The sequence below is a fragment of the Bactrocera dorsalis genome, chromosome 5 (genome assembly GCF_023373825.1).
Source record: "Bactrocera dorsalis isolate Fly_Bdor chromosome 5, ASM2337382v1, whole genome shotgun sequence".
In the NCBI taxonomy this organism is placed as follows: Eukaryota; Metazoa; Arthropoda; class Insecta; order Diptera; family Tephritidae; genus Bactrocera; species Bactrocera dorsalis.
This window is the reverse complement of record NC_064307.1, coordinates 38,649,150-38,676,690: the sequence shown is the minus strand read 5'-3', so window position 1 is coordinate 38,676,690 and position 27,541 is coordinate 38,649,150. Positions and strand designations below refer to the sequence as shown.

General features: G+C 36.2%; 1 protein-coding gene across 4 annotated transcripts in view; it reads left to right on the top strand.

Annotated features, from left to right (window-relative positions):
• Window positions 1-27,541, top strand: part of LOC105225270 (ecdysone-induced protein 74EF) — a 168,453-nt gene that overhangs the window by 118,258 nt on the left and 22,654 nt on the right. Inside the window, exon 1 of one of the 4 annotated variants that reach the window (XM_049458797.1) lies at window positions 16,063-19,550. The exons of the other annotated variants lie outside the window; for them this stretch is intronic. Within the exon in view, the coding sequence (XP_049314754.1) occupies window positions 18,389-19,550 (1,162 nt within the window). The 5' untranslated portion in view covers window positions 16,063-18,388. Of the gene's footprint in view, window positions 1-16,062; window positions 19,551-27,541 lie in introns of those variants that run through there. 4 annotated transcript variants of the gene reach the window in all.

The following is a 27,541-nucleotide window of genomic DNA, read 5'->3' as shown; positions in this document are numbered from 1 at the left end:
CAGCCTTGATCTCATTCGAACTTCCGAGTGCTACGACTGCAACACAACAGAACACGGCGACACGAATGGTCACCCTGTATGCCGACCATGCGAGGCAAGTCGACAATTTGTGATATTTTAGCATGCAAACCGTTTATTGGCCTGACGATGGCGATGGCGCTGGCGCTGCCGGTTGAAGGGGAACGCTGTGGTGTGCACCATATTATGCGGGCATACAACACACCTTAACACGTCAACGCGCGCCAATATGAGCTGCCGACCGCTGCGTAACTGCAGCAAATAAAAAAAACAGCAAAACAACACAACAAGCTGCAAGAACGCACAATGAATGCGAAAAGCGCAAACGTCAATGCACAAACACACAGCAACAACAAGCAGCGAAACCGAAAAATAAAACTAAAAGCGCTGCAAACTGAACGAAAATGTGCAATTGAAAAATGTTTTTCTATCGAGTGTAACATTAGAATGCACAAACATTGCATGGGTGGTGATGGCGGTGGTCGGGGGCTGCGGCGCCGTCAACATAGAAAACTGAACGCACAAGCGGACGAACCAACATACTGTCAGCCGAAGCGACGTGTGGACGAACGGACGGCTGGACGTGTCGACGTATGGGGGGTTAGCTGTTGTGTTGTGTTGCTATATGAGCGTAGGGGGGTGGGTGGTGGGTTTGGAAGGCCGTACGAAACGAGCAGTCGTTAGTCGTTTCGATGACTGCTTTGGCATGCACCGATAGCCCACTTACATATTAGCAAACACACGCACACACACACACACACACATACATATGTATGTACATGAGCAATGCAAGCGTTTTACGTGGCTGCCACAGCAACTGCCCGCCTGTGCGACTACCAGCTGGGGTGACTGTCGACGTTCGCCTAACGAAGCGGGACCGGCGGTGCAGACGGTGCGCATGTTGTCCATGTCCCCATTTGAGTCAAGTGACGTGCTATCTGTTGCCTTCTCTCAGAACTTTGACTCTATCAGTTGAATGTCGTCGCTGCTGCCGGCAGCGCCGATGACTGCTCCGAGTGGTGTTGACGGCGGTGGTGGCGGTGTGGCTGGTGCTGGCGCTGGCGCGGCAACGAGCTATGGTCGCGTCTAATGCCAATACCCCAAAGCACTGCCATTGCCATGCATTCATGCATTGCTGTTGTTGTTGTTGTTGCAACTTGTTGTTTGTTGTTTGTTATTCGGGTTGGTGTATGTGCGTATGCCTGTTGTTGCATTTATTGCTTGCATTGTTTTTGCTGTTGTGATAATGGTTGCTATTGTATTTGTTGCAATTTGTTGTCACATTTTACGAATTCACTAGTAAGATCACTAATTGATCTCACTGTGCGGCGCGGCGACTGGTGCGTCCCGCGCGCCCTTCGACAGTCCATTCAACCGCCTGCATATGTATTCTCTCCAATTATGCACTTACATACACATATGTGTGTATATGTGTGTGTGTGCAATAATAGTGTTTATGCACACACAAATCACCATATGCTTGTCGTTGTTGTCGTTGTTGTCGTCACTGCATGACATTCAGTGTCACTGTGTCTATTATTATTATTTTTATATTTTTATAGCTTTGCCACTTCTCCGCGTTTGCTGTAGTTTCACTGCATGCTTGCCACAAACAATATCGGCAACAGCAACTGCACCAGCAACAACAACAGTTACAAAAACAATAACACCACACATAACAGCGTATATTTTTGCCTGCATTGTTGCTTTTGCTATTTCTGTTGCTATTTCTAATAATCACACATGCACACACGCACACATACTTGTATGTGTTGTGCGCCTTGAAAATGAAAATGCAGCCAACAAACTTTACAATTTTACAATTAATAGTAAATATCTACATATGTACATACATGGTTGAGTGTGTGTGTGTGTGTGTGTGTGTGTGCAAAAAGTCGATGGCTTAGACACAACAGCCAGTGGAAACGCCTGACTGGTTGAATTTCTACTACGTTTCTCCTGCGAGACTCCCCACACCCAACCCCAACCATGGTAGTTAGCAGCTTGGACTTGGTTGGTTAGCTGCTTGACTGCTTGCTTTATTACTTGGCTTGGTTGCATTTGCAAGATGTCCGCGTGTTGGGCACTTTCCCTCTCATTGCTTTCCATTTATATCGTGCTACTGCAAGTTTTTGCTCTACGCTAAAACGCCAAGTAAGATGCTTACTGCCAAACGCAGTTTCAACTATGATAAGTATCTACATATATACACATATGCACAAATATATAATAACTACATATATGTAGTAATGTATAGTAAAATATACAAATTTCTTCAGTTGCCGCTTGTCTGCAGTCTTCATTTGCCGCTGTGAAGTTTTTTGGGGAAACTCGTCGCTATATTTGTGCATAAGCCGTATGGCTAGAGGTTACTCATACGCAGACGTGTCCCTCACATATTCTCTTTAAGAGTTTTTATGAGTGAGTTATGTGGTATGAGCATCAAAAATCTTACTTTCTTATATTATTAGTACACAAAAGTCGTTTGTTATATATATATAAAAATATATATATATATGTATATTATATATATTTTTTTAATATAATTAGCTATTGATGTTCAATGTAAGAAGATAAAAATTAAATGTGAGCAAATTCAAGAAAATATATTTTGATAGGTTTTCAGTGGGTACCTAATCCTAACCTTTTTATTTTCACAACTCAAAACACTTATTTTATAAATATGAATACTTTTGTTTACAAAAATTGCAAAATTGTTTCTTGTCAAATTTCTTGGCGTGGGAACCCAAAAGTATCTTGAATTTTTACATTCTCACACAATTTTTCCGACAGTAAAGAGTCAATTTGATTTCAAAATTATCTAACCATAGGAACTTAAATCCGATCACTGTATTGTCTCTCCTGAGAATCACGCTGTGCTTCAGATGTAATTTTTCAGTGCAAAAAATGTTATCTGCATAACCTCCAAAACATCGCCATGAACCCCTCGACCGATACAAAACTATGACTAACTATTATTTTCTTATAAAAAGCTTTACATTCTCATAGTAGATGCTTTATAGTCTCATCTTCTTTTTTCTCCTGACACCTTCTAACTACAATGGTCGTTCCTAGTCTGCTGGCATGTCCCACTCCCACTAGGAATCTCATATCATTCTTTATGAATTTTAATAATAACATATGGGGCCCATATTCTATTCATGCTACGTTCGCCTGTTTGTTGAGCAAGTTAAGAATTGAATCCAGCGAGACTCAGCTAGATATTTAAATCAATTAAATATCTAACAAGTAACCAGAAGCCATCTTTGTCGGTGTCTAACTGTATGGTGGTGCCTGCTCTGATTAGTTGATCTTCACAGCTGCCAGGAATTTTGCTGCGCCCAAGAACACATTGCAGGTGTATCCTGAATTAAGGAGTTAGATCCACACATCAAGGCATTCTTTCGCTATCTTTGACGAAATCTTAAGAGACGTTAGTGATTTAAAAGCAGCTTGGCTATCTGTACATATGAATAAAAATATTCCTTTTTGTGATACACTCCTTCTCAGAAAAAGAAGGGTTTTTTAATTGCTGTGATCTCCGCTGATCTCCGCTTGGAAGGCACTAGAGTGATCTAGTAGACGGAAAACGATTTTTGTATGTAGTTAAGCAGGGAAGACACCACCTCTCACTCGGTTATCTAATTTGAAACCATCCTTATAGATGCTTAGCCCTTAGCCCTTGTCTACCTCACCTCTGGAAGGATATGGGAATACCCTCTCCTTTGCAGGACTTTGAAAATCTATGGCAATGAGAAAAACTGGGAATTTTTTAAGTAGCATAGAATGTCCCTCATTTAACCCTAAGTCCTTGTTTACCTCAGAAGGCAATATTGACCTATCCTCTATAGGACTTCGAAAATCTATGGTAATGGGGAAAACACGAACTTTTTAACTATCATAGAATGTTCTTCCTTAACCCTAAGCCTTTGCCTATCTTCCCTCTGGAATGGAAAGCCAATACCCTCTTCTCTGGAAGGGAAGATATATATATTAACCTATCATCAATAGAACTTCGAAAATTTATGGCAATGGGAAATAACGCGAACTTTTTAAGTTTCATAGAATGACACTTGTTGCTGACTGGTTTTAAGAGCTTCACTGATGCAAATACTGGCGGCTCTTTGTATACTTTCCATACGTCTCACCTCGTATTCTTTCCAATTATTGGCCACTACACCAATATAAAGTAAGTAATAATCGGTCTTACCTCTGCTGTATAGAGTCAGTGAGCTATCCGAGTCGTTAATCCCCATTTTGGCTTCACCATTCTTTAACACGTGTAAAGTGATGCAGCTACTTTCTTTACCCTAACGTCTAAGTTTGGTTTCTATGAAAGTTTCCTGCCTTAAATTAAACCCATGTATCCTGCCCTATCCACTATTGTAAGCCTGGTATCAAATAAAAATTAAGAAATAATTTCTGAAGATCTCAGTTTTCTAGTGAATAATACCAGCTCTTTCTTGTTAACATTTAAGTTTAGACCGCATCTAAACCGCACGTTATGGCCCAAAGATTTATGTCGTTTAATATTGTGTGCATAAGGTTTGCGAGTCTAACCGAAACCGCATCATCATCAGCGTGGGCTACGATATGTACCCTCTTCTTTTCTAGTTCCACCAAAATTGTATTCATTGTTAAGACCCAGAGAGGTAGAGAGGTGATATCTTAAAAGTGTATCTCTCAATGTTGAAATAATTGACTTCCCCTGAAGCATCTGTTTAATCAACTTACCAAGAGGTTCAGTGCTGCCTAAATCTTTGAACGCGCTCAGTAAGACCTTAGACTGGATGTTACTGAAGACGCCTTCTATATATTATTGTATAGTTGTATGAAAACTAAGTGATCTCGTATACAGTTTTGGTTCTTGGCATTATTACCGTTTAACAATGCGTGATATTTTTCAGAATTTCGATAAAAAAAAACTGACTAAAGACTCAAAATTTAGACCTTGCTTGCTTATTTAACTACTTCAATATACCTTATAAACGTAATCAAAGCAAATACGAATAAAAATTATATTATATGTGACCTGGTCTACGAAAAGGGGGCTTAGGTGTGAAAAAATCAATTTTATATAAAATATAATATACATATATAATATTATATAGAAATTTTAAATAAAATTGATTTTTTGACACCTAAGCCCCTTTTTCGTAGACCAGGTCACATATATAGAAATGTATATGCAAAGATCGTTAAGCGTGCATACAAAGTGCCATAAGTCCCAAATATACTTGTGTGTAGAAATGCAAAAACGGGTCAGCAGACCATCCTGATTTCGAGTGTGTCTAGTAAAATTAAATGAAAAGCCAATTTGAGTTATCAATAAGTGCACATGTATGTATTTGGTTTGTGCGCTGCAATTGTTGTCTGTGTGCAGTTTCATTGCAACTTTCCGAAGACATTTGCCCGGCCGCCAACTATCATCCGGCCGACTAGGCTAGCAGGCCGCTAAAAGCGCACACGCTTGTTTGTTGGTTGTTGCTATTGCTGTTGTTGGTTAGTTTTGCATTTCTATTTTCCAATAATTTCTCGAAAAAAATGTTTGCATCACTTTTAGTTTCGCTTTTTATATTGAAAGCAAAAAACCAAAACACTTTACGATTTCATGTGGAGTATTTGAGTTGTGGAGATTTTGTTGCTGGCAATGCTATTGTTTACAACTAACTAGCTAGCTAGCTGGCTTGCTGGCGATTTGGCTGATGACTCGCTGGCAGGTTTATGTTTTCCATTTCCACTTTGGTATGCGAGCGTGTGCGCGAAATTCACTTCACTTTCATTATGAAGCGATGCGATGCAACCGGTTGCAATTCTACTTTGGCGCTAACTGTCTGTTGCTAGTGCTGTTGTTGTTGTTGTTATTTCTGCTGTCTGGCTGTAGTTTTGTTGTACGTTGTAACAATTTCAATGCTACCACCATACTCCCTCCGCCCAAACACACTTTTAGTGCACACGCCACTCTGTTGGCATAGTCATCAGCAGCGTCATTGCCATATCTGGGCGGCGATGAGTCGGTGAGTTTTCATGCCATCATGCCATCATGCCACGTTAGCTTGTTACCAACAACAACAACAAGAGCAACAGCAGCAACATAAACAACAATGATAATAACGTCGACAATCAGCAATGAAAAGTTGTTACACAGCAGCTCGACAGCTCGGCGCAGCACAGCAAAAGCAAAAATTCACTATCGCTATCACTTCAGCGCCTCTTTCGTCGCCTCAATCATCTTAGCTAATTTTCATGCAATTTTACTTTTATTGTGTGTGCTCTTACCGCCGTTGCCGTTGCCGTTGCTTGTGCGGCATTGTTGCTTTCCTTTTTCATATTCGTTGCATTGGACTCGAATCGCAAAACACCAATGGCGACAGCTGCAACAACAACAACAACAACAATTGCAATAGCAGTAACACAACGTTACAACGATGAAAATGTTGCTGTTGCTGTTGCTTTTGGTGTTGCTTTTGGTGTTGCTGCTGCAGCAGCAGAGAAAAACGAAAGTTTTCTAGTCCATAATGTAAATAGAAAGTGCAAGTGCAGTAACCAATTGAAGTCACAGTTAACCTATAAAAATAACTAGTCATTATGTACATATACATGCTTGTATACTCGCATGTACATATGTATATGTAAATATGATATAAATGTATTCGGTTTGTGTTGGAATTGACTTTGCACATGCAGCTGGAGGCAGGCTCACACGGATGCACACAGAAATGCCGCTACAAACATGAGGGAAACTTTAGTTCACAACTAGCAGACCTGTGCAGCTTCGCCGCTAACCGAAACTAGTTTGGCCATTAAAGCGTCTAACTCGTATTTCGCACTCCAAAAATGCATAAAAATGCATTTTTTATGGAATTTCTGTTTTAAAAAACTAAGATAGGGTAAAAACTAAAATTTTTTGTTTGAACTTTGTTCAGGTCGATTGAAATTATGTAGGTACAGTGGCTGCCTAACGATGCACCGAGGACTTTAAGGCTCCGCTGCGATGCCAATGAAACTAAAGTTTCTCACTTTTTAGTCTCCTCTCCGAACCACTACAAGCTTCTGATGAGTTCATTTTTTATCTGTAGAACCACCGAAACTAGAAACATCTAAAAACCCTCGTCGTAGTTGCGACTCTTTTCCATACTGGCCTCGTTTGCTTGCCTGTTGAGCAAGTCAAAAATTGATTCCATCGCGATTCAGCAAAATTTATAACATGTTTGTCGAATAAATATCTCCAAGTAGCCAGAAACATATAAATTCCCTCTTTACCGGAGTCTAATTGTACCGTAGTTTCTGTTGTGACTAGTTCATCCGACTCTAAGCTAACAAAGTTATCACTATGCAGGTTTATTGTGAAAAAGGATGATCCATTAAGGGATCAAGGCATTCTTTCACTAGCTTTGGCGAAACCCTAAGAGACTTTAATGATTTCAGCGTTTCGATTTTCCTCACTTCACTTAACTGTACGTATGTACAATTGTTTCATGTATTAGGAAGAGCATTGAAACAAAAATCCATACATGAGACACCATCAACATTTCATATATTAGATTAGGTTAGTCTGGTAGGCTAATGAGCAACGCTTAGAACATTTTTGCTCCTTAACGTTGTAAAATGTAGAGCTGTTACGTAGTTCATGTGAAGTCTTTTTTCAGGACGTCAGAACTTGACACGTATTTCAATAGGTTCTGCGGCCTCACCAAAGATGCCTCTTCCAATGTCTCATACCGTGTGGCCACCAAATGCTTTACGCATTCTATTGCTTCCCTGCTGCCTTGATTTTGACATTACCTGCAGTCTCCTCGATCGATTAGTCCCACTATGCAGCCGTATCAGCCGTACCAGACTGTGGCCAGTGATAATTCCAATCTTGTTCGTACAGTACCATCTATAAAGACTGAGTAGGAACTTTGTGTATTTCTGATTTACCGCCTTACACATGGATTTTAGAGTTTTGCATCCTTATCAATCACGCTATCGAGTTTTGACCTTCTACGCCATTCTCTTAAAGTCGTAAAAAAATCATTTTCAGATGATAACCGCACACGACTCTTGGGAAACTCGTCAAGAGTAAAATTAAAGTCGCTTGTTCAAGTTCACACTCTTCACCACTGCCCTGCTTCCCAAGGAACTTCTGTCTGACAAGGTAAAAGCCTTGATAACTGCTAGGCTCTCAAATAGATGTTAACTCTGGAGTTGCCTTCTGTTACATTAAAGGCTTGCTCTGCGGTATTCCCAATAGCAAAAATATCTGCTTGGAATTCAGTGATTAGTCAGCTCAAAATAAAAAAGTTTACTTCGTATCTTCTTTCCCAATTGAAAAGTGTGTGGCTGCCACATGTCTTTTACCCAGTCAACCATGTCTGAACTTTCTTCATATGTAAAGGTAGCAGGTTTAGCACTAAATGAAAAATCGCCGTTCGGAGAGTCCTTAAAGCTTCCATTATGCACAATGCAGCGCGCCGCTGAATCCTTTCCGTGGGCTTCCAGTAAGTAGATCTCGGCATGTCTGTCCACCACACTATATTACTGTAGAACAGAATTTGTGAAGTGGTGGAATTTTGCCGAGTTGACAGTCCTTAGCCGGATTAAAATCTGGGTCGGGTCAGTTCCGCTTACGTAAACCCGACTCCCGTGGGGATGGAGCTAGCAGTATTGGTCGTACTGTGTGGCGCCAGTGCATGAGAGTGAGAGAAAGAAAGATTATGCCGAGCATTTCCTTAAATTCCGGCATTTTATAAGTTCCACAAAAATATTTATGACCGCGGTCCACTCAATTACATCAACACATATCTCAGGCAAGTAATTGTTGTAGTAATAGATAGCATTGAACAAATAATTTTAAGAAATGTTGTCAAGTCGATAGACATATTAAAAACAAACGGGTTCATTCCGGTTACCCAGACTCGACTCTTGTGGAAAATTTCATAATAACTCCGTCTATACCATAATTTCTGAATATCCGTTTACGCAGCTTGCTGTTCTAGAGAATTAACTGATTTTAGATTTTTCACGCATTTCCAAGAAACTATACACATAGATTGCTTTGATCCGAAACGTTAAAGTTGCCTTGATTGGTTAGATTTTCGACAGACTTGTCGCTACAGCTGTTGGAATACCTTCGAACATGTCCTTGCTCATAATTATATAAGTTTACATAAAATTACTGTTGACTGTTGCATTTTTTTTGATGGCTTTTATTTTGCTTTCTCCAATTTCGCTGTGGTTTCTTTCAGCTTACAATCATATTTCAAAGGTCTTCTACGCAGACGGTAGTAAACAGTTTGCACAAATGCTCGTACGTCTATAATATTCAAGTAGGTTCGCAATGTACATATAAATGTACGTACCAGTTGAGTTGGAATAGAGAGGTGAAGCGATTTTGGAAATAGTTGGGTATTTTTTACAGTTTATCTTTCAGTTTACACAAGCAAATTTTTTGTTTTGTTTTTATTTTGTGTCGGTGCCGGATGGCGGTCAACTGTTTGCGTTTGTTGTGGTAAACACGGTTGCGAATTACCAAGCTCTACAAATTGCAAGTGGCAATGTCATTGGTAAATGCATATGCGAATAGTGAAGTGAAGTTACATTGGCATTGTCTTGTTGTAAAGCTGCAAAATCATCAAAAAATTAACCTTTGCTGAAAAATCAAATAATGCAATGTTTTGGTTGAAGTTTTTTATACCCAGAATGGAGTATATGAAGTTTGTCACCAAGAAAGTAACGTCGTAGGCGCTATAGTATAGACTATAAACTGCATAAAAATGATCAGCATGACGAGCTGAGTTGATTTGACCATCTGTCTATCGGTCTGTATATACGCGAATTAGTCCCTTAGTTTTTAAGATATCACTCTGAATTTTTGCATAAATCTTTTCCTTCCCTGGAACATCCTCATTTATCGGAATCGACGACATCGGTTCACTATATCGTATAGATGCCATACAAACCCTACGATCAAGATCAATATCTTGTATGGAAAACTGTTGTAATTGAAGATATATCTTTACTAAATTCGATGTGGATTATAGACCTAGACAACGCTACAAAGTTTGAAAAGAGTTTCTACACATCGGACTATTACGAGTATAGCATACAGCTGTCATACAAACTGAACCATGAAGATCTGGCTCTTGTATGGAAAACTTTTGTAATTGAAGAGACATCTTCAAGAAATTTGGCATGGATTGGCCAAGACAACGTTATAATATCTGAAGAATTTTTATAGACCGGTGATCTCATAGCATATAGCTGCCATACAAACTGAAAGATCAAATCATCAATTCTTGTATGAGAATCTATTTTATTTGAACGTGATATCCTTCAGAAATTATTGACCAAGAGATAAGGCGAAACTCTCCACCACTCTGTGCGCTCAAATCTCGTCATTCGCCATTGTTCAGATTTGATAGTCTTGATAATTCCCATTCGGATACTCTCAATCACTTCCATACTTCTTCTAAAATGTTCCATACATATGCATAATATTAATATAATGTTAATAGCCCTCTACTGTTTACTTAACTAAAGTTTCGAGCAGCAAATTGTTGGGAATATCAAAAAATTGTACAGTTGTCAATATCGTCTGACCTTTACTGAGTTCTTTCTAATGACTTTGGCTGCATTCTATTTTTTGTTTTTTATTTTGCATCTGTCGACAAGTATATTTCGTAAAAATATATTTACATATAAATATTTGCCGACACGATAGAAAGAGAACTACGCGTGTGTTATATCGTAACAGGTCATTCACTGCTGAATGTTGTCTCGTTCATGACTCACTTATATAATTTCTTCACAAATCTAAACACCCAAAATACGAGTCAAAAAATTGTCGTATTCGTCGACTATATACATACATACATATGTAGGTGTGTGTAAAAGTGTGTTTACTACAAACTTGTAAATACGAGTTCGTATGTGTACGAACGAACAAAGTCGAGCGCAGCCAAGCCAATAAAGTTAAGTTAAGACGTTCAACCGGAAAGGAATCGGGGAATGAGTAGGAGCTGTCTGTCTGTTAACTAACGTTTACACAAACAATTCTACATCAGAGCAATATACGAGTATGTATGCACTTAGATTTCCATTCTAACTTGTGTTTGCATGTAAACATGAAAATCGAAAGCTACAACCCTGTGCAAGCTTACGAATATGATACATTCAAGTATTTTAAAAATGGTTAGGTACTACGAAATAGTATCACACTGGGATTAGGATGACGGAATTGGATGTTGAGTTGGCGGAATCGGCTTATAGGAGGCTTTGATGCTTAAAATCGGGGAGCAAACCTATAAATATTGCAAATAAATTCAAATAAGAATACTATATATAGAATGAAGAATATTGATATTTATCTAGCAAGAATGTGATCAATATTTATACCCTGAATAGTGTATGTATATTAAGTTTTCCACGAAGATTGTAATCCAAAAAAAGAATCGCGAGAGTTAGTTGATTTACCCATGTCTGTTGGGACCTCTATCGATATATAAGGCAGCTCAGTTTTTGAGTTAACACCCTGAAATGTTGCACCCGAGCTTTTCTCCCCTAGAAGTTGCTAATTGTCGGATCCGTCGTTATCAGACAACAAAATTTGAAACTAAAATTTGAAATTACTATAGATAATATGACTTTTACACTATTTTAAAGGCGTGTACAGTTGAAAAATAAACTTTTATTCCTGAAATTATCTTAATTCCCCTTACCCCTCTTTTTGTATATTTTTGCTTCCATATCCCAGTACATAACATACACGATCATCCCTTCCTCAAACAATACCGTTTATCGGGGTCGCTGGTTCGTTGATGGTCATCTGTCTGTCACCCTAGTTCTGTTCAACTTTCTTTGCATTTTATTTTATGCTTTACTATATTTCGCATTTCGGCATTTGCACGACTACAACAAAGGAAGTTGAACTAGTCAATCGCCATTTCCCTTTCCTTTACACGCCAGTATACATGTATATATGTATGTGTGTACATATATATTGCATTATTTGCTATAATATTTATCACTGCACTGGCGAGCGGGAAATATCCTTATCGCTCCAACAGTGTGGAGAGAACACCCAATTCGCTTTGGAACCGCTATGGCCAACCAAGTCACAAATGAAAAAATGCTTATACTATACATATGGTTGTAAATATATGTATATTTGCGCCCAACTGCAGGCACCTTTGTGGATGAGGCCGCAACGAAAGTGAGGGTAAGGAAGAGAGAACATTGCGTGTTTGAAAGGCAAACTAATCTCTACTCGGGCGCTAGTCACTCGTTAACGGAAAGTGAAAATTTTCGCAATGCTTCTGTCGTCTCCGTCGTCGGTCTGCGCTGGCGCAATGATGCAGCAACAGCAGAGACTGCGAAGCTTAGACGTAAAGACACACCTACATACATACATGCACGGGCTATCAACGTAGCAAGCAGCACTTGCCCGTGTAGATGGTATAGCACTGCGAAACTGGTAATTACAGCAATAACATCATCATCCTCACACACATAAATTGATCAAAGTACATACATACATATACACATATGTATGTAATGAAAGGGGTACTCTGTAAAATGCAAATAATAAGAGAAAGGCGAGTACGTAGTGTAATTCAGGCGCCCTAAAATTGTTGTTGTTTTACATTATTGGGCGACTTAAGTAGGTAGATATGTTACGGGATAACTTTGCCACTGTGCCCCTCATCGCGAGCCTATTGGGGCTTCGTCTGCTAGACAACGACATGCGAGCAACAAAAATGAGAACAGGAACACTAAAATTGAGAGGAAATACCAGGTGTACCAACTGCAGCACTAAATTGCTAATGTCAGGAGATATTATGCGACACAATAACGTCAGCAATCTTTTATTACTTTTGGGTACTCTGTATATTAGGCTTGTCATGAAGTTTGTAAAAGCCAGAAGGAAACATTGGAGGCCCTATTATAGACTTGTATATACAGATTCAGGCCGATTTCCCTTCGACTGCTCGTCTGTCTGCATATAAGTGCATATAAGTCCCTCAGGTTTTAACATATCGCTTTAATTTTGGGCGCACATCCTTTTATCTCGAAGTAACTACTTATTTGTCAGAACCGCCGAACACCATAGCATATAGTTTTCCAACAAACTGAACGATCATATGTATGTTCTTGAGTGAAAAACTTTTTTATTTGACGAGATATCTTCATAAACTCTTGCATAAATTATGGTCCAAGTCAACTCTGTTAGGTTAAGTTAATCTCGTAGATCAATAAGCATAGACCAGTTTCGTTCTTTGCGATACGAGATGGAGTTCACTTTCTAAGCCCAAAGGAGTAGTCATCGTTTAGGATACCTGGACTTGACGCGTATTTTAACAGACTCAGCGGCCTCACTATCGATACCTCCACCAGTGTATTATACTGTGGGGACCGCAGATGCTTAGTCTTAGCCTTGCCAGCCAATGCGGAACAAGTGGACAAGAGATGCTTCATTGTTTCCCTGGTGCCCTGCTCTAGACATTTCCTGCAGTCTTCTCGATGTGTCAGCCCATTATTGCGGGGGTGTAATCTCCGAAGAAATTGTTCAGATCTATTCCATATAGCTACCATACAAGCCGAAGGATATTTTAGTATACAAGGCTGAGTGTCACTCCAACTTGTCAACCTCAAGCACCTTAAAGCAGCGGATCTCAACTTATTGCCAATTCTTACAACTAAATAGTGATACTAAATTATTGCAATTTTTCACTGTTTTCCAATTATACATATATACAAACTCAGTTATCCTTAGGAAAATTATATTTTATGCAAACTTGTATCCCCAACTCCAGTCCTTTACGCAGCACAATGCACGTAGTATTTCCTATAGTTTTCCTTTGGGTGTGGAATCGGCGCAATATTTCCGAGTGCATAAACCAAACTTCCGCCTCTACTTGAAATGTAGCCGGTTGTTGCATGTTCTGCTGAACCTGTGCCCAAAGTGCATGTGCACCTCCGCTGTCCACCCTTTCGAGTGGCGTACACTTCACACACCCATCTAGCATGTAATCGGATGAAGTGGCAGCAATAATGAACCAACAAATACACAAAAGTTCTTTATACAGACATATATATATGTATGTATGTAAGTGAGTGTTAGTCCACAAGTACATGCATATTTATTCGCATTTGTTTACACACAAATGCAAAATCATTTAAATATAAAATACCAAACGCTGAGGTGCATATGGATGTGCTATGTATATATGTACATATATTCATATACAAGTCACTTAAAGTGGCTTCAGCGCAGTGGGTCTGGGTCGCTTTAGTGCCACTGCCGCCTTGCGCTGTGCGCTTGCGACTTCGTTTATGTTGTCGGTTTTTCTAAATATACATATATGTGAGTATTTGGCTTGACGTTTGTGTGCGCATGTGTGTGGCTAACGTCGTCGTCGTCGACGACTGACGGTGACAGATATGGCATGCATTCAAATAAATTTCAAGCTTTGAAACCAATAAAAAACAGGGAACAGCAGGCAACAACGACGACGAACGGCAAGAGCGCAGCGTACAACACAAATTTGCACTTGTACTCTGATGTTTAGCGGATGTATTGCCCCCTGCACTCTTCATAGCTCCAATTCGCGGTTACCTCCTCTCACATGTGTACATCTCTATACATTGTGTGTGTGTATGATCCCCCCTATTTTTTCAATATACGAATTCTCTCTCACAAGAAATTATGAGTTTTCTCTCTCTCTCTGTCTCACTCTCTCTAAAATTCTCAATATCAGCTGTCGTTGTTGAACAGTGGTACAATTAATAGAAGCAGCAAACTAAATGCACAGTTTTATTCTAAGTTCATTTGTCAAACAATAATGATATAAGAGCCGTGAAGCTTATGTTTTTAAAAGTAAGGATCCATCGTAGTAAATGTCGAAAATACATGTTATAACTAAATAAAATACCTTATTATGAATTTTCCTTTTTGGTCTTCGAATTGCTAATCTATTTTTAAGGCCTAACAATAATCTGCAATAATGCGTAGATCCCATCAACCTTAATACCTTTATTCCATAGTCGAGATTGTCCATGTTTTTCCACCTTTTTGCGACATCTGAAGGGCGTAGTATCTAAACCAGGTGAGTCAAATGACTTGGATCATCCAGATGGATTTTGTAGTTCCCAAAGAAACCGTTAATTCTAATTCTCACTATAATTTTCGAAATTATCAGAAAATTTATTCAGTTGACTGCGGATATAGTCTATTTTGATACTCTTATGCATGTCCTTAGAATCTTAAAGTTTATCACCATATTTTTCAAAATTTTTTTATAAATTGGTGCTTTATGGTTATCAAGAAAAATTTCCACTATCAACATTAAACTTTACCAAGCTTCAGTTTCTGAAACAGTCATAATTTAGATAAAATCTGTATCTTCCATGAACCGTCGTACTTCAGGATCAGCAAGTATTACACATTCAACATTTCCAAATCGAGCGTCGGAATTTTTTTACAAATGTAATTAAAACAATATTTTTCCCAGCCTACACCCTCTATCACTTCCACTGGTAGATTGTGCCGATTTCTATGAATTTGGCGACATCGCTTCTGAGAGCATGCTAGTTGCGTTCGAAGCATAAAGGAGATTTTCATTGAGTAACACTGGACATATAGTCGGTAACTAGACTGAGAGTAGGAATAACGCGTTGACTGTGAAAACGATTTTTACTCACAATAATATTATAAAGAGATATCATTTTATTATTTGAATTTAATAAGCCCCGAAAGTACATGATGGATTTGAAAAATTCGTTTACCAGATGGAATTTAGTAGCTAGATCCAAAAGAGAGTAGTCATTCTTTGGGCTGCCTGCGCGAATTTTAACAGACTTTACGGCGTCACTATCGATAATTCCTCCAGTGTATCATACCGTGGGGAACCCAGATGCTTAGAACGTAGTCTTGCGTGACAAGTGCGCAAAAGATGCTCCTTGATCCCTGCTCTAGACATTTCATGTTTCTATAGTCTCTTCTATCGAGTGCCAGTATTAATTGTTATCAAATATTAATCAGTTCATATTGTAGACTGATTCAGTGTTGTTATATAATTTTATGAAGTATACGATTCGTATATTCCATTCGAAAGACATTTGGATATGGGTTCCTCTTCACCTAATTGCGTTCACAAATGTTAATCCGCTGGATTGTTAATATATTTACCAAGTTTAATAATTTTTGCGCATTCTACAGCGACTATGTCCACTGTATGCGAATTTGTTTACGGTGCTCCCCATTTACTCATCAAATTCTCCAACATTCAAACTCTTACCCCGCTCTCGCCAAAAATATGCAAACCCACATTTATCTGTGTATGTATGTATGTATGAATGCCGCTGCTTCAGCGTTTGTTGGGCATTCTGATCGGGGTTTGCTTGCAACACACATACGCACTCATGAAAACCACAATTGACGGCATGGCTCTCGCCTGGCGCTCAACGAACGCTACGAAAATGCATGCTTGCTTGTGAGGCTGGTGGAGCGCGCTAATACGAGTGTGTCTAGACTTTACCGTGTTAGCAATAAATATAGGTATGCACGAGTATGTTTCTATATTTTAGTTATTCAAGCATGTGTATGTGTGTGTATGCACACGCGTATATATTTATGCTCGTGCAAATCGGAAAGCTTCGTCGTTGCTGCTGGCGCTGTCGTTGGCGTCGTCAGCGTCATCGTCGTCATCAACCCCAACACATGTGTGTTGTTGCTGTTGTTGTTAACTGAAATGCGACTGCGTCTATATGTGCCACTGTGTATACACGAAGTGTTTCCTTTGCGCTGTGTTGCTGTTGGTGTGTTGTCGTTGTCGTTGCCGTTGCCATTGCTGCTTTTCTGTTGCTGTTTTCGTTGTCGTTGTCGTTGTCGTTGTCGTCGTCGGTGAATCGTAGCAGTTGCTTGCTTGCTGCTCGCTAGCTACAGCGTTTTGTTACTTCGACTGTAATCGACTTAGAGTTTAAACTACAATTTCAGTTTCGCTGATACCGTAAGAGATAACCGACGTTTGCGTTCGACATAATAATAATAACAGAAAAATTGCAATACGCGTATGGTTGGTATCTCAACAAACCAAGTCAAGCAAACTAAACTGAACTGAACTATTTGCAATATTCGCTATTTGCGATATACAATAAATACATACATATATATACTATACTTATATGTGTCTTTAAAACTAGTTGTATTTGTACATGCATATGTGAAATGAAAATGAGTTTTGTTTGAAATTAAAGAATCGTGTGTCTGTGCTTTCTCGTTTGTTTGTTTGTTGCGGATTCTATGAATGCCCGGATGCACTGTCGCGGAAATAAAAGTGACCTATAGCATGTTGCTCAGGTGTAGCTGAAACGTTTAGTTCAGTATAAAGTTTCTAGCTCAGTTCTCGCGTTAATTCAATACCACGTAAGAACTCCGGCTACTATCATTGTGTGCGTACTCTAGTTGGTGGCGTGCATCCTTGCCAATTAGACGGCGCCAGCTGGACAAAAGGAACTGCTGGTAGACTAGTGTGCAATTAACAGCAACAACCGAGACATGCATGCCGTGCAAAAGCAAGCAAATTGGATTAGCGATCGAGCAAGAATGCAACAATTTTTACCTTAAGTGTTACACACATTTTTGTACATATGTACATATAATATGCTTTAAAATGTGACAATTCCACTAAATAAATGCTAAATTGACGTGTATCTATAATTTAACCTCGAAAATGAAATTTGGCGTTGCTTAAAAATTCTAAAACGTAAACAAGCATAATTTTGCAGCATCATACGTCCTATCCAAATGTACAAAACTAACAAAATACCTCAAAAATTGTAAATGTTGACAACGCTCAGGTACAAAAATTTGCAGAAGCAGTAACAACAGTGACACACACAAGTGCAACACAAATTTTAAAGTAACATAATTCAATGAAATTTCATAAACGAACATGTGAAGATGTTAAATTGTCTTAAATTATGCTTAAAAAACACACAAACAAAAAAATAGAAGAACAATTGGAAACCGTTAACGTTAAGTGAGCGCTGCTAAGTATTTAAAAAAAACCTTAACGTCAAAAATAAAAAAATAGCACAACATCAGAATATATGCGCCAGGGTGCAGTATTTTCCCCCCCAAAAATATATTAGTTAGCAGGCAGCAACATAACTTCCGAACGGTGCTTAAGCGCGAGCTTTGTCTGCGGAAGCAACAACACCACAACGAATTCATCACATTCAATGGAAAAATTGTTTAGAAAACCAGAAAACAACAACACAGCAGCAAAATAAGAAAACCGCTAACTATTAGAAAACGAAATTTTAGTTAAAGAATTGTGAACGAAATACGCTGCTAGTGAGGCGCTGTTTGAATACAAGTTTCATAATGATTATGGTGCAACATCTGGTCACAGCCAACGCAGCGCACACGCTCGTCAGCCAGGCAGCATTATCCTCGGCTGGTTCCTCATCGCCCATACCAACATCACCACCACCATCCGCGCACACAGTATCCTCCTCAGTGTCGTCGCTATCATCGTCAGCATCGCTAGCGTCGTCGAATGCATTGTCTTCGCCGACACGTTCACCCTCACCGGTGGCGCTGTCCCAACAGAGTGTTTCCCCATTGGCATCGCCCACCAACACCGCCAACACAAACTTAACCGCTAGTACAAGAAGCAGCTCGAATGATGAGAAATTATTAAACTGCTGCATTCCACCTGCATCGAAACAGGACAAGGAGGTCGTCGGTAGCTTTGTACGCAATGAGCAAACTTGGCGCTCGCCCAGCAACAGCAGCAGCGGGGACCAAATCTTAATACGTGCCATAGAATCACATAAGTCCACAACAGCAACAACGCAAATGAGGGAAGAAAGTCCGCTGCCCGAATCAACATCACCTGCCACCAATGAGAACAACGATAGCAACGTTTCCACTGCATCCAGTCCGCAGGCTTCGCCGCCATTAGTTGGCAATGTCGAATCTACTACCGAAAGCAATAGGCGGCTATTTAGTTGTCCCGAGAAATTTACGGTACTTTACAATCATTTGCGCCAACATAAATATTCCAACAACACAAGTGCGGGGGGCACGTCAACCGCATACGAGCATAACCGTCATAGTAGTTCGCCAGCGGCTAAGGAACGTGAGACTTTCGGTGAGTTGGGGCAGCAGGTGCGTCGCACGGTAATCACAAGCAAGTGTCAAAGTGATGAGGAAGCTTTGGCAAGGCGTGCATGTGATACGCCTGAGTGTAGAAAAAGCTTAAAAGCAATAGATGCGATGCAGGAGGAGGATGACGATGAGAATATCGTGGCGGAAGAGGATGGCATAGCCTCCATGGATAATTATAGTGAGGAGGAGGAAGAGGATGATACTGATTGTCCATTGGATTTATCGGTGAACGCAACGACGCTACGCAATCGCGATCGTACGTACTCGGAAACGGAATCGGAAGATTCGGGTTCTGGTGTAACGGAAGGCGAGCATGCTCAACTTAAAGCCGAACAAAGATCAGCTTACAAGAAGAATTTAATGAAGCGATACTGTAAGTGCGAAAAAGTGCCCATCAAATATAGGTTTAAGGACTTTTATATGATTTCGAGGTATATGTATGTATGGGTAGGAATATAATATTAAGCTTGGAAACCATATATTCAACAACCCTGTTGAATGAAATGCCAAAATGCCCGTACTAACAAAATACCCTCATGATTGATAATAGAATAGGTTTTGATGGTTACAAAAGGCCCCTATCTAATTTCAATAAGCTTATATAAAATATAAAACACCCTTTTGGTATAAGTGTTAAATGCACAATGAAAAGCATCTTGACTTGACTATTGACCAGAAGAGAGAAGGATCGTTTAAAACAGCTGATGAGGTGGGTGACCTTCGCAATCTTTAATATGAAGTCGTTAGAAAATTTGCCTTGTAATTATGCACTAAGGGTGATAGTTTAACACAAATATTGTCTAGGGCTATAAATATGCATTTTTTGTTGTGAAACGTTATAATTTACACATCTACATAACTATACTGACAGCAGTAGCCATACGTAAAGCATCGTAGTAGTCAGGGCAAGTATACCAAAAACTAAATTCCAACAGCCTTACACATTCGTAGTAAGTTTTCTGGCGTGAAAATTTGTTAAAGAAATGTCAGTTTAATTGACTCCAACCAGTCAACTATATCGAACATACTTCTAAATTATAAATGTTTAAAAAATATTTATTTTTGATTAGGAAACCATATTATTGTTAATTGTTATAAATAACTTCAAGTCAGTATAAGGAATTGTTTAATTCAAAACTTGAGTTTTTAAACTTAATTTGCAATTTTTTAGAAAAATTAGTTTTTAGTATTTTAATTTGTTTTAATTAAAAATAATTAATTAATTTATTTCATTTTTAATTTAATTACAAAAAATTAAAATTATATTTTTAATCCAAGAAAATTAAAAAAAAAATTAAATTTTAATTTTTTAATTTGATTTATTTTAATTCAAACTTAAAGTTTTAATTTCAATTTAATTAAAAATAGGTACTTAAAAAATTAAAATAGAGTTTTCTTGAATTAAAAATTAAAATTTAAAAAAATTTTAATATATTGATTTAATTATTAATTAAATTAAAAAAGAATTAATTTAAATTTTCTGCAATTGTATTAAATTAAAAATAAAATTGTATTTTCTCTAACTAAAAATATAATTTAATCTAATTTGCTTTTAATTTAATTTAAATTTTTATTTAATTAAAAAAATTTTGATTTAATTTTAAAAAGCTTAAAAAATTAAAATTTTAAATTTCTTGCACTTTCTTGAATTAAAAATTAAAATTTAATTTTAATTAATTTTAAAAATTTCAGTATTTTGTTTTAAATATTAAGTAAATTAAAAAAATAATAATAATTTAAATTTTCTGGAATTGTAGTAAATTAAAAATTAAATTGTATTTTCTTTAACTGAAAATATAATTTAATGTAATTTGCTTTTAATTTAAATTTTAGATTAATTTAAAAAAAAATTAATTTTAAAAAGCTTAAAAAATTAAAATTTAAACTTTCTTGTACATTCTGTAATTAAAATTTAATTTTAAATAATTTAAAAATTTTCAAAATTTTGATTTAAATTTTAATTAAATAAAAAAAAAAATAAAAAAATTAAATACTATTTTCTGTAATTTTCTTGAATTAAAAATTAAATTGTCAGTTTTTAATACCGGAGTTGTGAATAAATAGTAAAAATCTAATTTTGATGTTTAGGAATAAAAATTTTAATTTTTTTAATTCAATAGTAAAGATTAAAAGTTTTTAATATAGTTAAAAAAATTTAAAAAATAAAACTTAATTTGTTTGGTTTTTCTTGTAAAAAAATATAATTTAATCAAATTTTTTAATAATTTATTTAATTTGATTTAAATTTTAATTTAATTTAAAAATTTTATTTTAATTTTGAAAAACTTTAAAAATTAAATATTTTAATTTTCTTGGGTTTTCTTGATATAAAAGTTAAAATTTAATTTTAATTTCGTTAAAAAATTTTGGTTTAACTTAATTTAAAAAAAAATAAAAATTTCGACTTCAATTTTAGTTTAACAAAATTTTCTGGGATATTCTGGAAATAAAAATAGAAAATTTGGGATTTTCTTGAATTAAAAATTAAAAATTTTAATTTCGATTTTTTATTTAAAATTTTATTTTTTAATTTTAATAGAAAATTTTATTTTTATTTTAATAGAAAAAATGTTTTTTTCTAAAATCTGAATATAAAAGTTATAAAATATAAATCGTTGGGTGTGTAAGTTTTCCAGAGTATTGAAGATGATGGCTATGTGGAAGTTATAGTTCAAAATGAAGTATGCAAACCCGAAACAAATTATAATTCTAAAAAAATCATTTTTATTTAATTCTTAATTGCTTGGAATTAATTTTTTTTTAATACGGTATTTAAAGTTAAATTTTAAATGTTTTCAAAATATAAAAACAATTTAATTTCCTCTATTTGGGATTACAAAATAATAAAATATTCTTTCAAATATTAATTAAATAATTTTTTAATGCATTATTTGCAACACTGTCTCTGGTTTTAATTGGTTTAAAGATTTGTCTAGGTGATAGTGTCGTCACATGCGCTATATCGTTATCAACGCATCTGATCTCAACTTCCTATTGAAAGACCAAGTCACTCTCCCACCTTATAAACCCCTTATTTTCCTCTACTAATTTCCTCTTTAATTTCGATACGGCACTATGCCTAACTCAACTTACTACATTTTTAAAGCTTTCAAGATTTCGAAATACTCATGTTCATATGAACGTATGTACAAATGTAGGTATATCGTACAATAGTTGCTAAATTTAAAGTTTTTCTGCACTTCCAACATTGTATGCATTCGACACCGTGACTTAAGCATGAATGGGAAAATAAATAAATAAGTGAATCGAAAATTTTCCAGCTAAGCAGGAAAATATGACGAAACCACTGAATTTGCCAACCACCGACCGACGAATCACCGTGTACCCAACAGCGAAATATAGGGGCAGACCGACATCCAGACTATCAGCCAGTTAGCCGACCAACTAAGCAGCAACAATTTCGTACTTTTTGTGTAAAATAAAACGACGAACTGTAGGAAAAAGCATATAATATAAAACAAAGTAAAAAAAAAAATAGACAGACAAAATTGTAGTTTGAAATATCGTAATTTCCGCTGTGAAACTAAGACTTGCCGCCGCATTTTTAATAGTCACACACGTACTCACACTTTTGCATGCAGATAATATTTAGCCAGGCATGTGTTTGTGTGTCTGTGACTATAACTTACGTATGTATGTGTGCATACAAACATATAAGTATGTATGTAGATGTCTGTTCAGTTTTACTTTTGGTGGCATTCGCAACTGAGCCGCATTAAACGAAAGCAGCGCGCGCCTCTCTTGCTCCATGGCAGCGTGGCCGTTATTCATATATACATACATATATGCACATATATTTCTATATATAAATATGTGTATATACATGCGAACGTACGTTAAGCTTATGAGCATACATACATACATAAATTAGTTGGTATGTGTTGACTCGTTTCATACGCGTAACAGTTTCCTAACCCACCTCAACAATTTTATCGATTATTTTAGGTAGTAAACAAAATGTTGCCAGTCTTCTTGGGCATATACAGACATATGTACGTACATATGTTTGCATTTAAGTCATGTTTATGCTAGTGTCAGAAGGTTGGGCAGTGGGTTAGCTGCTGCAGAAGCCATCAAGAAAACAGACTATATATACAGATTTATATAGTTATATATGTATATGTATAAGTTATATGAAATACGTTTGGTTATATTCTATAACTTTTTGGCACATTTCAGCGTAAAAGTTTGTAGTTTGCAGTTTGTAAAGTCTGATAATGGTTCTTTAGGAGTGGGCGTGGAAGAAGTTAGCAGCGCACAGAAATCATATTTTGTTGAGCATATTCTGTTTAACATATCTGAAAAAATATATCTAAAGATCGACTTTGGACTTGTGAAGAATTTTTGTCGATTCAGGAATAAGAAATCAGGTCAAGAATAAGAAATGAGATCATGTATCAATAACTACTTAAACGACCACATTTTGTCGATTTCGAGGTAAAAGAGCGTAAAATCGTTTAACAAACAATACAAGAGGTTTTCTTTTTATGAAGTAGCTCAGTAGAAATCATCAAATATAGTTTCAAAACAGTTGGCAGGTTTCCGTTGCCTTAAGAATTACTCTGTATCAAATGTCGTGTCAAATAAAAAGGTTTTCCATACAAGACCTTGCTTTCAGTCAGTTAATTTGTATGGCAGCTATATGCTATAGTAGGCCGATCTGAACAAATTTTTCAGAAGTTGTACCGTTGCCTTAGACAATAATGTACAGCAAGTTTTATGAAGATATCACAACGAAAAATTTTTTGCACCAAGACTTGATTTTGTTCGGTCAGTTTGTATGGCAGCAATACGCTATGATGGTAAAATCTGAAACATTTTTCCAATGAATAAAGCTTTGTCTTAGGAAATAATCCATGTCAAATTTTGTTAACATATCTCTTCAAACAAAGAAGTTTTCCATACAAGTACCTGATTTGGATCATAGGATTTGTATGACAGCTAAATGCTATAGTAGTCCGTTCTGAATCATTTCTTCGGAGTTTATATCGTTGTTTTAGATAATAATCCATGCTAAATTTCGTTAACTCTCTCTCTTCAAACAAAAAAGTTTTCCATACAAGAACTAGATTCCTATGGTTCGATTTGTATGACGGCTACGTGCTATAGTGTACCGATATTGGCAGCAATAAGCAGCTTCTTTGGGAGCATAGGAAGTGTGCAAAATTTCAGAATGATATCTCATATCACATACCCTATACATTTATTTTTGTAGGATCTCCGGCGTTTCCCTATGCGTGTAAAAAACTTCGCTTTAGATCAAATATACACTGTTCAAGGAGTAAAAATTTGGCTATCCTAATGCATCCCTAAGTCGTATGATTAAGCTTAACTATGTATATATGCATGTATGTACATATGTATGTAATCTCGTGTGATTATTTCCATCGGCATTTTCCTTCCGAAGTTTAAATTGAGAGATATGCTCTCGGTCACGTGTGTGTATTTCGGAGTGTATTCCATTCTGGCCAAAACGAAGGCAGTAAAAGTTTGTGTCCCACTTGCCAGGGCATATTATAGGCAGAAAACTGCGTTCGTTGTGTGAGTGTACACATATACTTATGCTTGTATGTATGTATGTGTATACACAAAACAAAGTTACGCTGAAACTGAAAGGAAATGCGCACACGGAAAGTATCAACTAATGCACGAATGACCCACACACACAGATACAACCTATATACGTAGTATTTACCATAATCTGCAGAATATGTATAACGTCACTAACAACACAAAGTTATACAGCTACAACAGCAACAAATAGCACATTTCAGTTTACGACGCCACCGACGTTGGCAGCGACAGCGCTGCTATAAATGCTGGACTTGATCCATATAACAAATCAAAAAGCAGGCTAAGAAGACAACCAGCCAACAGACTCTCTGAAAGCCTGCCAGCCAGTCGGCCCATCAGTCTGCGGCCCAGCGATTGCGCATACAAGTGCCTCTATGTGTGTGTGTGTGTATGCTTATGAAGTTCGCGAAAGAATAAGAGAAAAACAAAAGCAAATGGCAGCAGACTTTGCAGGGTAATCGTTTGGTGTGTGTTTGTGCGCCCACAAAGTGAGAAAGTGAAAAAGGCCTACAAGCAGTCAACAACAAACACTTTACAAGCGCAACAATAGCAATTGCAACAACGACAAACACACTGTTTTTGCACACACATACATACATGCACTATATAAATGCGTTTATGTGCCAGCTGGTAGTTTGCCGATTGGTACTTTGGGTTAGAGTGGGCTCGCTGCCTTCCTGACGCGACTTCGGCATTTTGTTGTAGTCACTGTCTGTGCCGCACTGCCGGTACTCACAATACGCAGATGGTTGGGGAAAAGTACTGAGTAATATTTTCACTAGAGTATAGCAAAGTCGGTTAGTCAGACAGAAAGCTCGCTGCCAACTTAGAAGCCGAGCCGACTAATGCTCAAACATAACAAAAATTTTCTTGAGGTAGGTTGGGAGTTTTATATACACTTTTACTTCTGTGATATGATGTGTGTTTTTATATACACATGTATGTACATGTATTTATTTGTTGTTTGATATAGTTATTTGATAGTGGGAAATAGTGTGCTTGTAGACTAAATAGTTGGCAGTTCAGTGTTATTATTTACTTCTTAGTATAGTTAGTCATCGGGTACGGCAATAATTTTGTGACGGCCGACTTTGTTACTAGCTTAGACAAATTGATAAATATCTTAGAGTCTTATCACTTTCATTCTACTAAATATGACCAAAAGCGTTGTTTGATAAATTTTGACTTCTCAATAAATTACTTCTAAAATTAAATTTCCCTTACCGAAATTTTATAACTTTGTTTCTAAACATTTCAAAATCGGTTGTAATCAGTTATTCATCCAAACGTTTATATATACATTTTTTTTTTGAAAATACATAAATCTCACCAGTTTGATAAATTTTGTATAAAACCCCTTTTTGTTTACCAAGTTCTGCATTTATGGCGCATTTAAGCGATGTTATCAAATATTCAAATAAAACTTGTTTGCAATTAGGAAGTATGTACATATGTACATACACATGCACCGCCGTCTTTGAAAATATTTTAATTCAAAATTTTTGAATTTTAATTAGATTTTTCATGAAAAAATTAAAATTTTTTTTTTCAAAATAAAAATAATTCTTTAGAATATGTTTATTTATAAAATTTTTGAAAAAATATTTTTTTTTTTTAATTTCTGTTTCTGCTTTTAATCTGATTTTAATAAAAACTGAAAAAATAATTTTTACTCGAACTTTCATGCCTGCTTTTAATCTGAAAAATAAAATCAAAAATAGACAATAGAAAAACATTTTTTAAAAATTTAAAAAATAATTTTTACTCGAACGTTCATGCCTGCTTTTAATCTGAAAAATAAAATCAAAAATAGACAAAAGAAAAACATTTTTTAAAAATTTTAAAAATAATTTTTACTCGAATTTTCGTTCCTGTTTTTTTTCGAAAAATAATAAATCCAATTATCAAGTAAAAAACGTTTTCTACATTTTTAATTCAGATTTTTGGTAATAAAATTAAATTTTCAAATTTAAAAATTTTCAAATTTAACAATTTTCAAAGTAAAAAATTTTGTTTTTCAAATTTAAAAATTAAGTTTTTAACTTTTAATTTAAGATGTTGGGATTAAAAATTAAATTTTCAATTTTTAGTTCCAAATTTATGTACAAAAAATTAAAATCTAATTTTTAATCTCAAACATTTTAGTTTAGAAAATGAGAAAATATTTTTAATTTAACTAAAATCTGGTATGCAAAGGGATAAAAAAGAAAGAAATATAACTTAGAGAAAAAGAGCTAAACCACTCTGTTGATATTTTATTAAAGATGAGCATTATTATTCAAAAGGTGGTCCAAATGGTAAAACAGTAAGTACGCAATTGCGAAAAAATTTACTTTCTAAAAAATTTATTTTCTTTATTCTTATCCAATCCGGTATTTGGAATAAACATTTAATTTTTTTTTGTAATAGAATAAAATGAGATTAAACATTTTTTTTTGACAAGTTAAAATTTAAAATTTAAAATAGGATTAGACAATGTTTTTTAACAAGTTAAAAATTTGTTTTCGGTACTAATATTTTCATTTCGATATTTGGCATAATTTTTTGTCTATATTTATTAATCTGTTATTTGCGATAAAAACTTATTTTAATAAGATTTATTACATTAACATTTTCGAGATTGCAAAATAAAAAAAATTACATATAAAGTAAAATTTTCAAGTATTTTGTTAACATATTAGGGTGGGTCAGAAAAAAATTAATATTTTTATTTCGCTTGAAGCTCAGAAGAATAGGTGCTTAGACGCGTCAAAGAATCTCTCATCATGT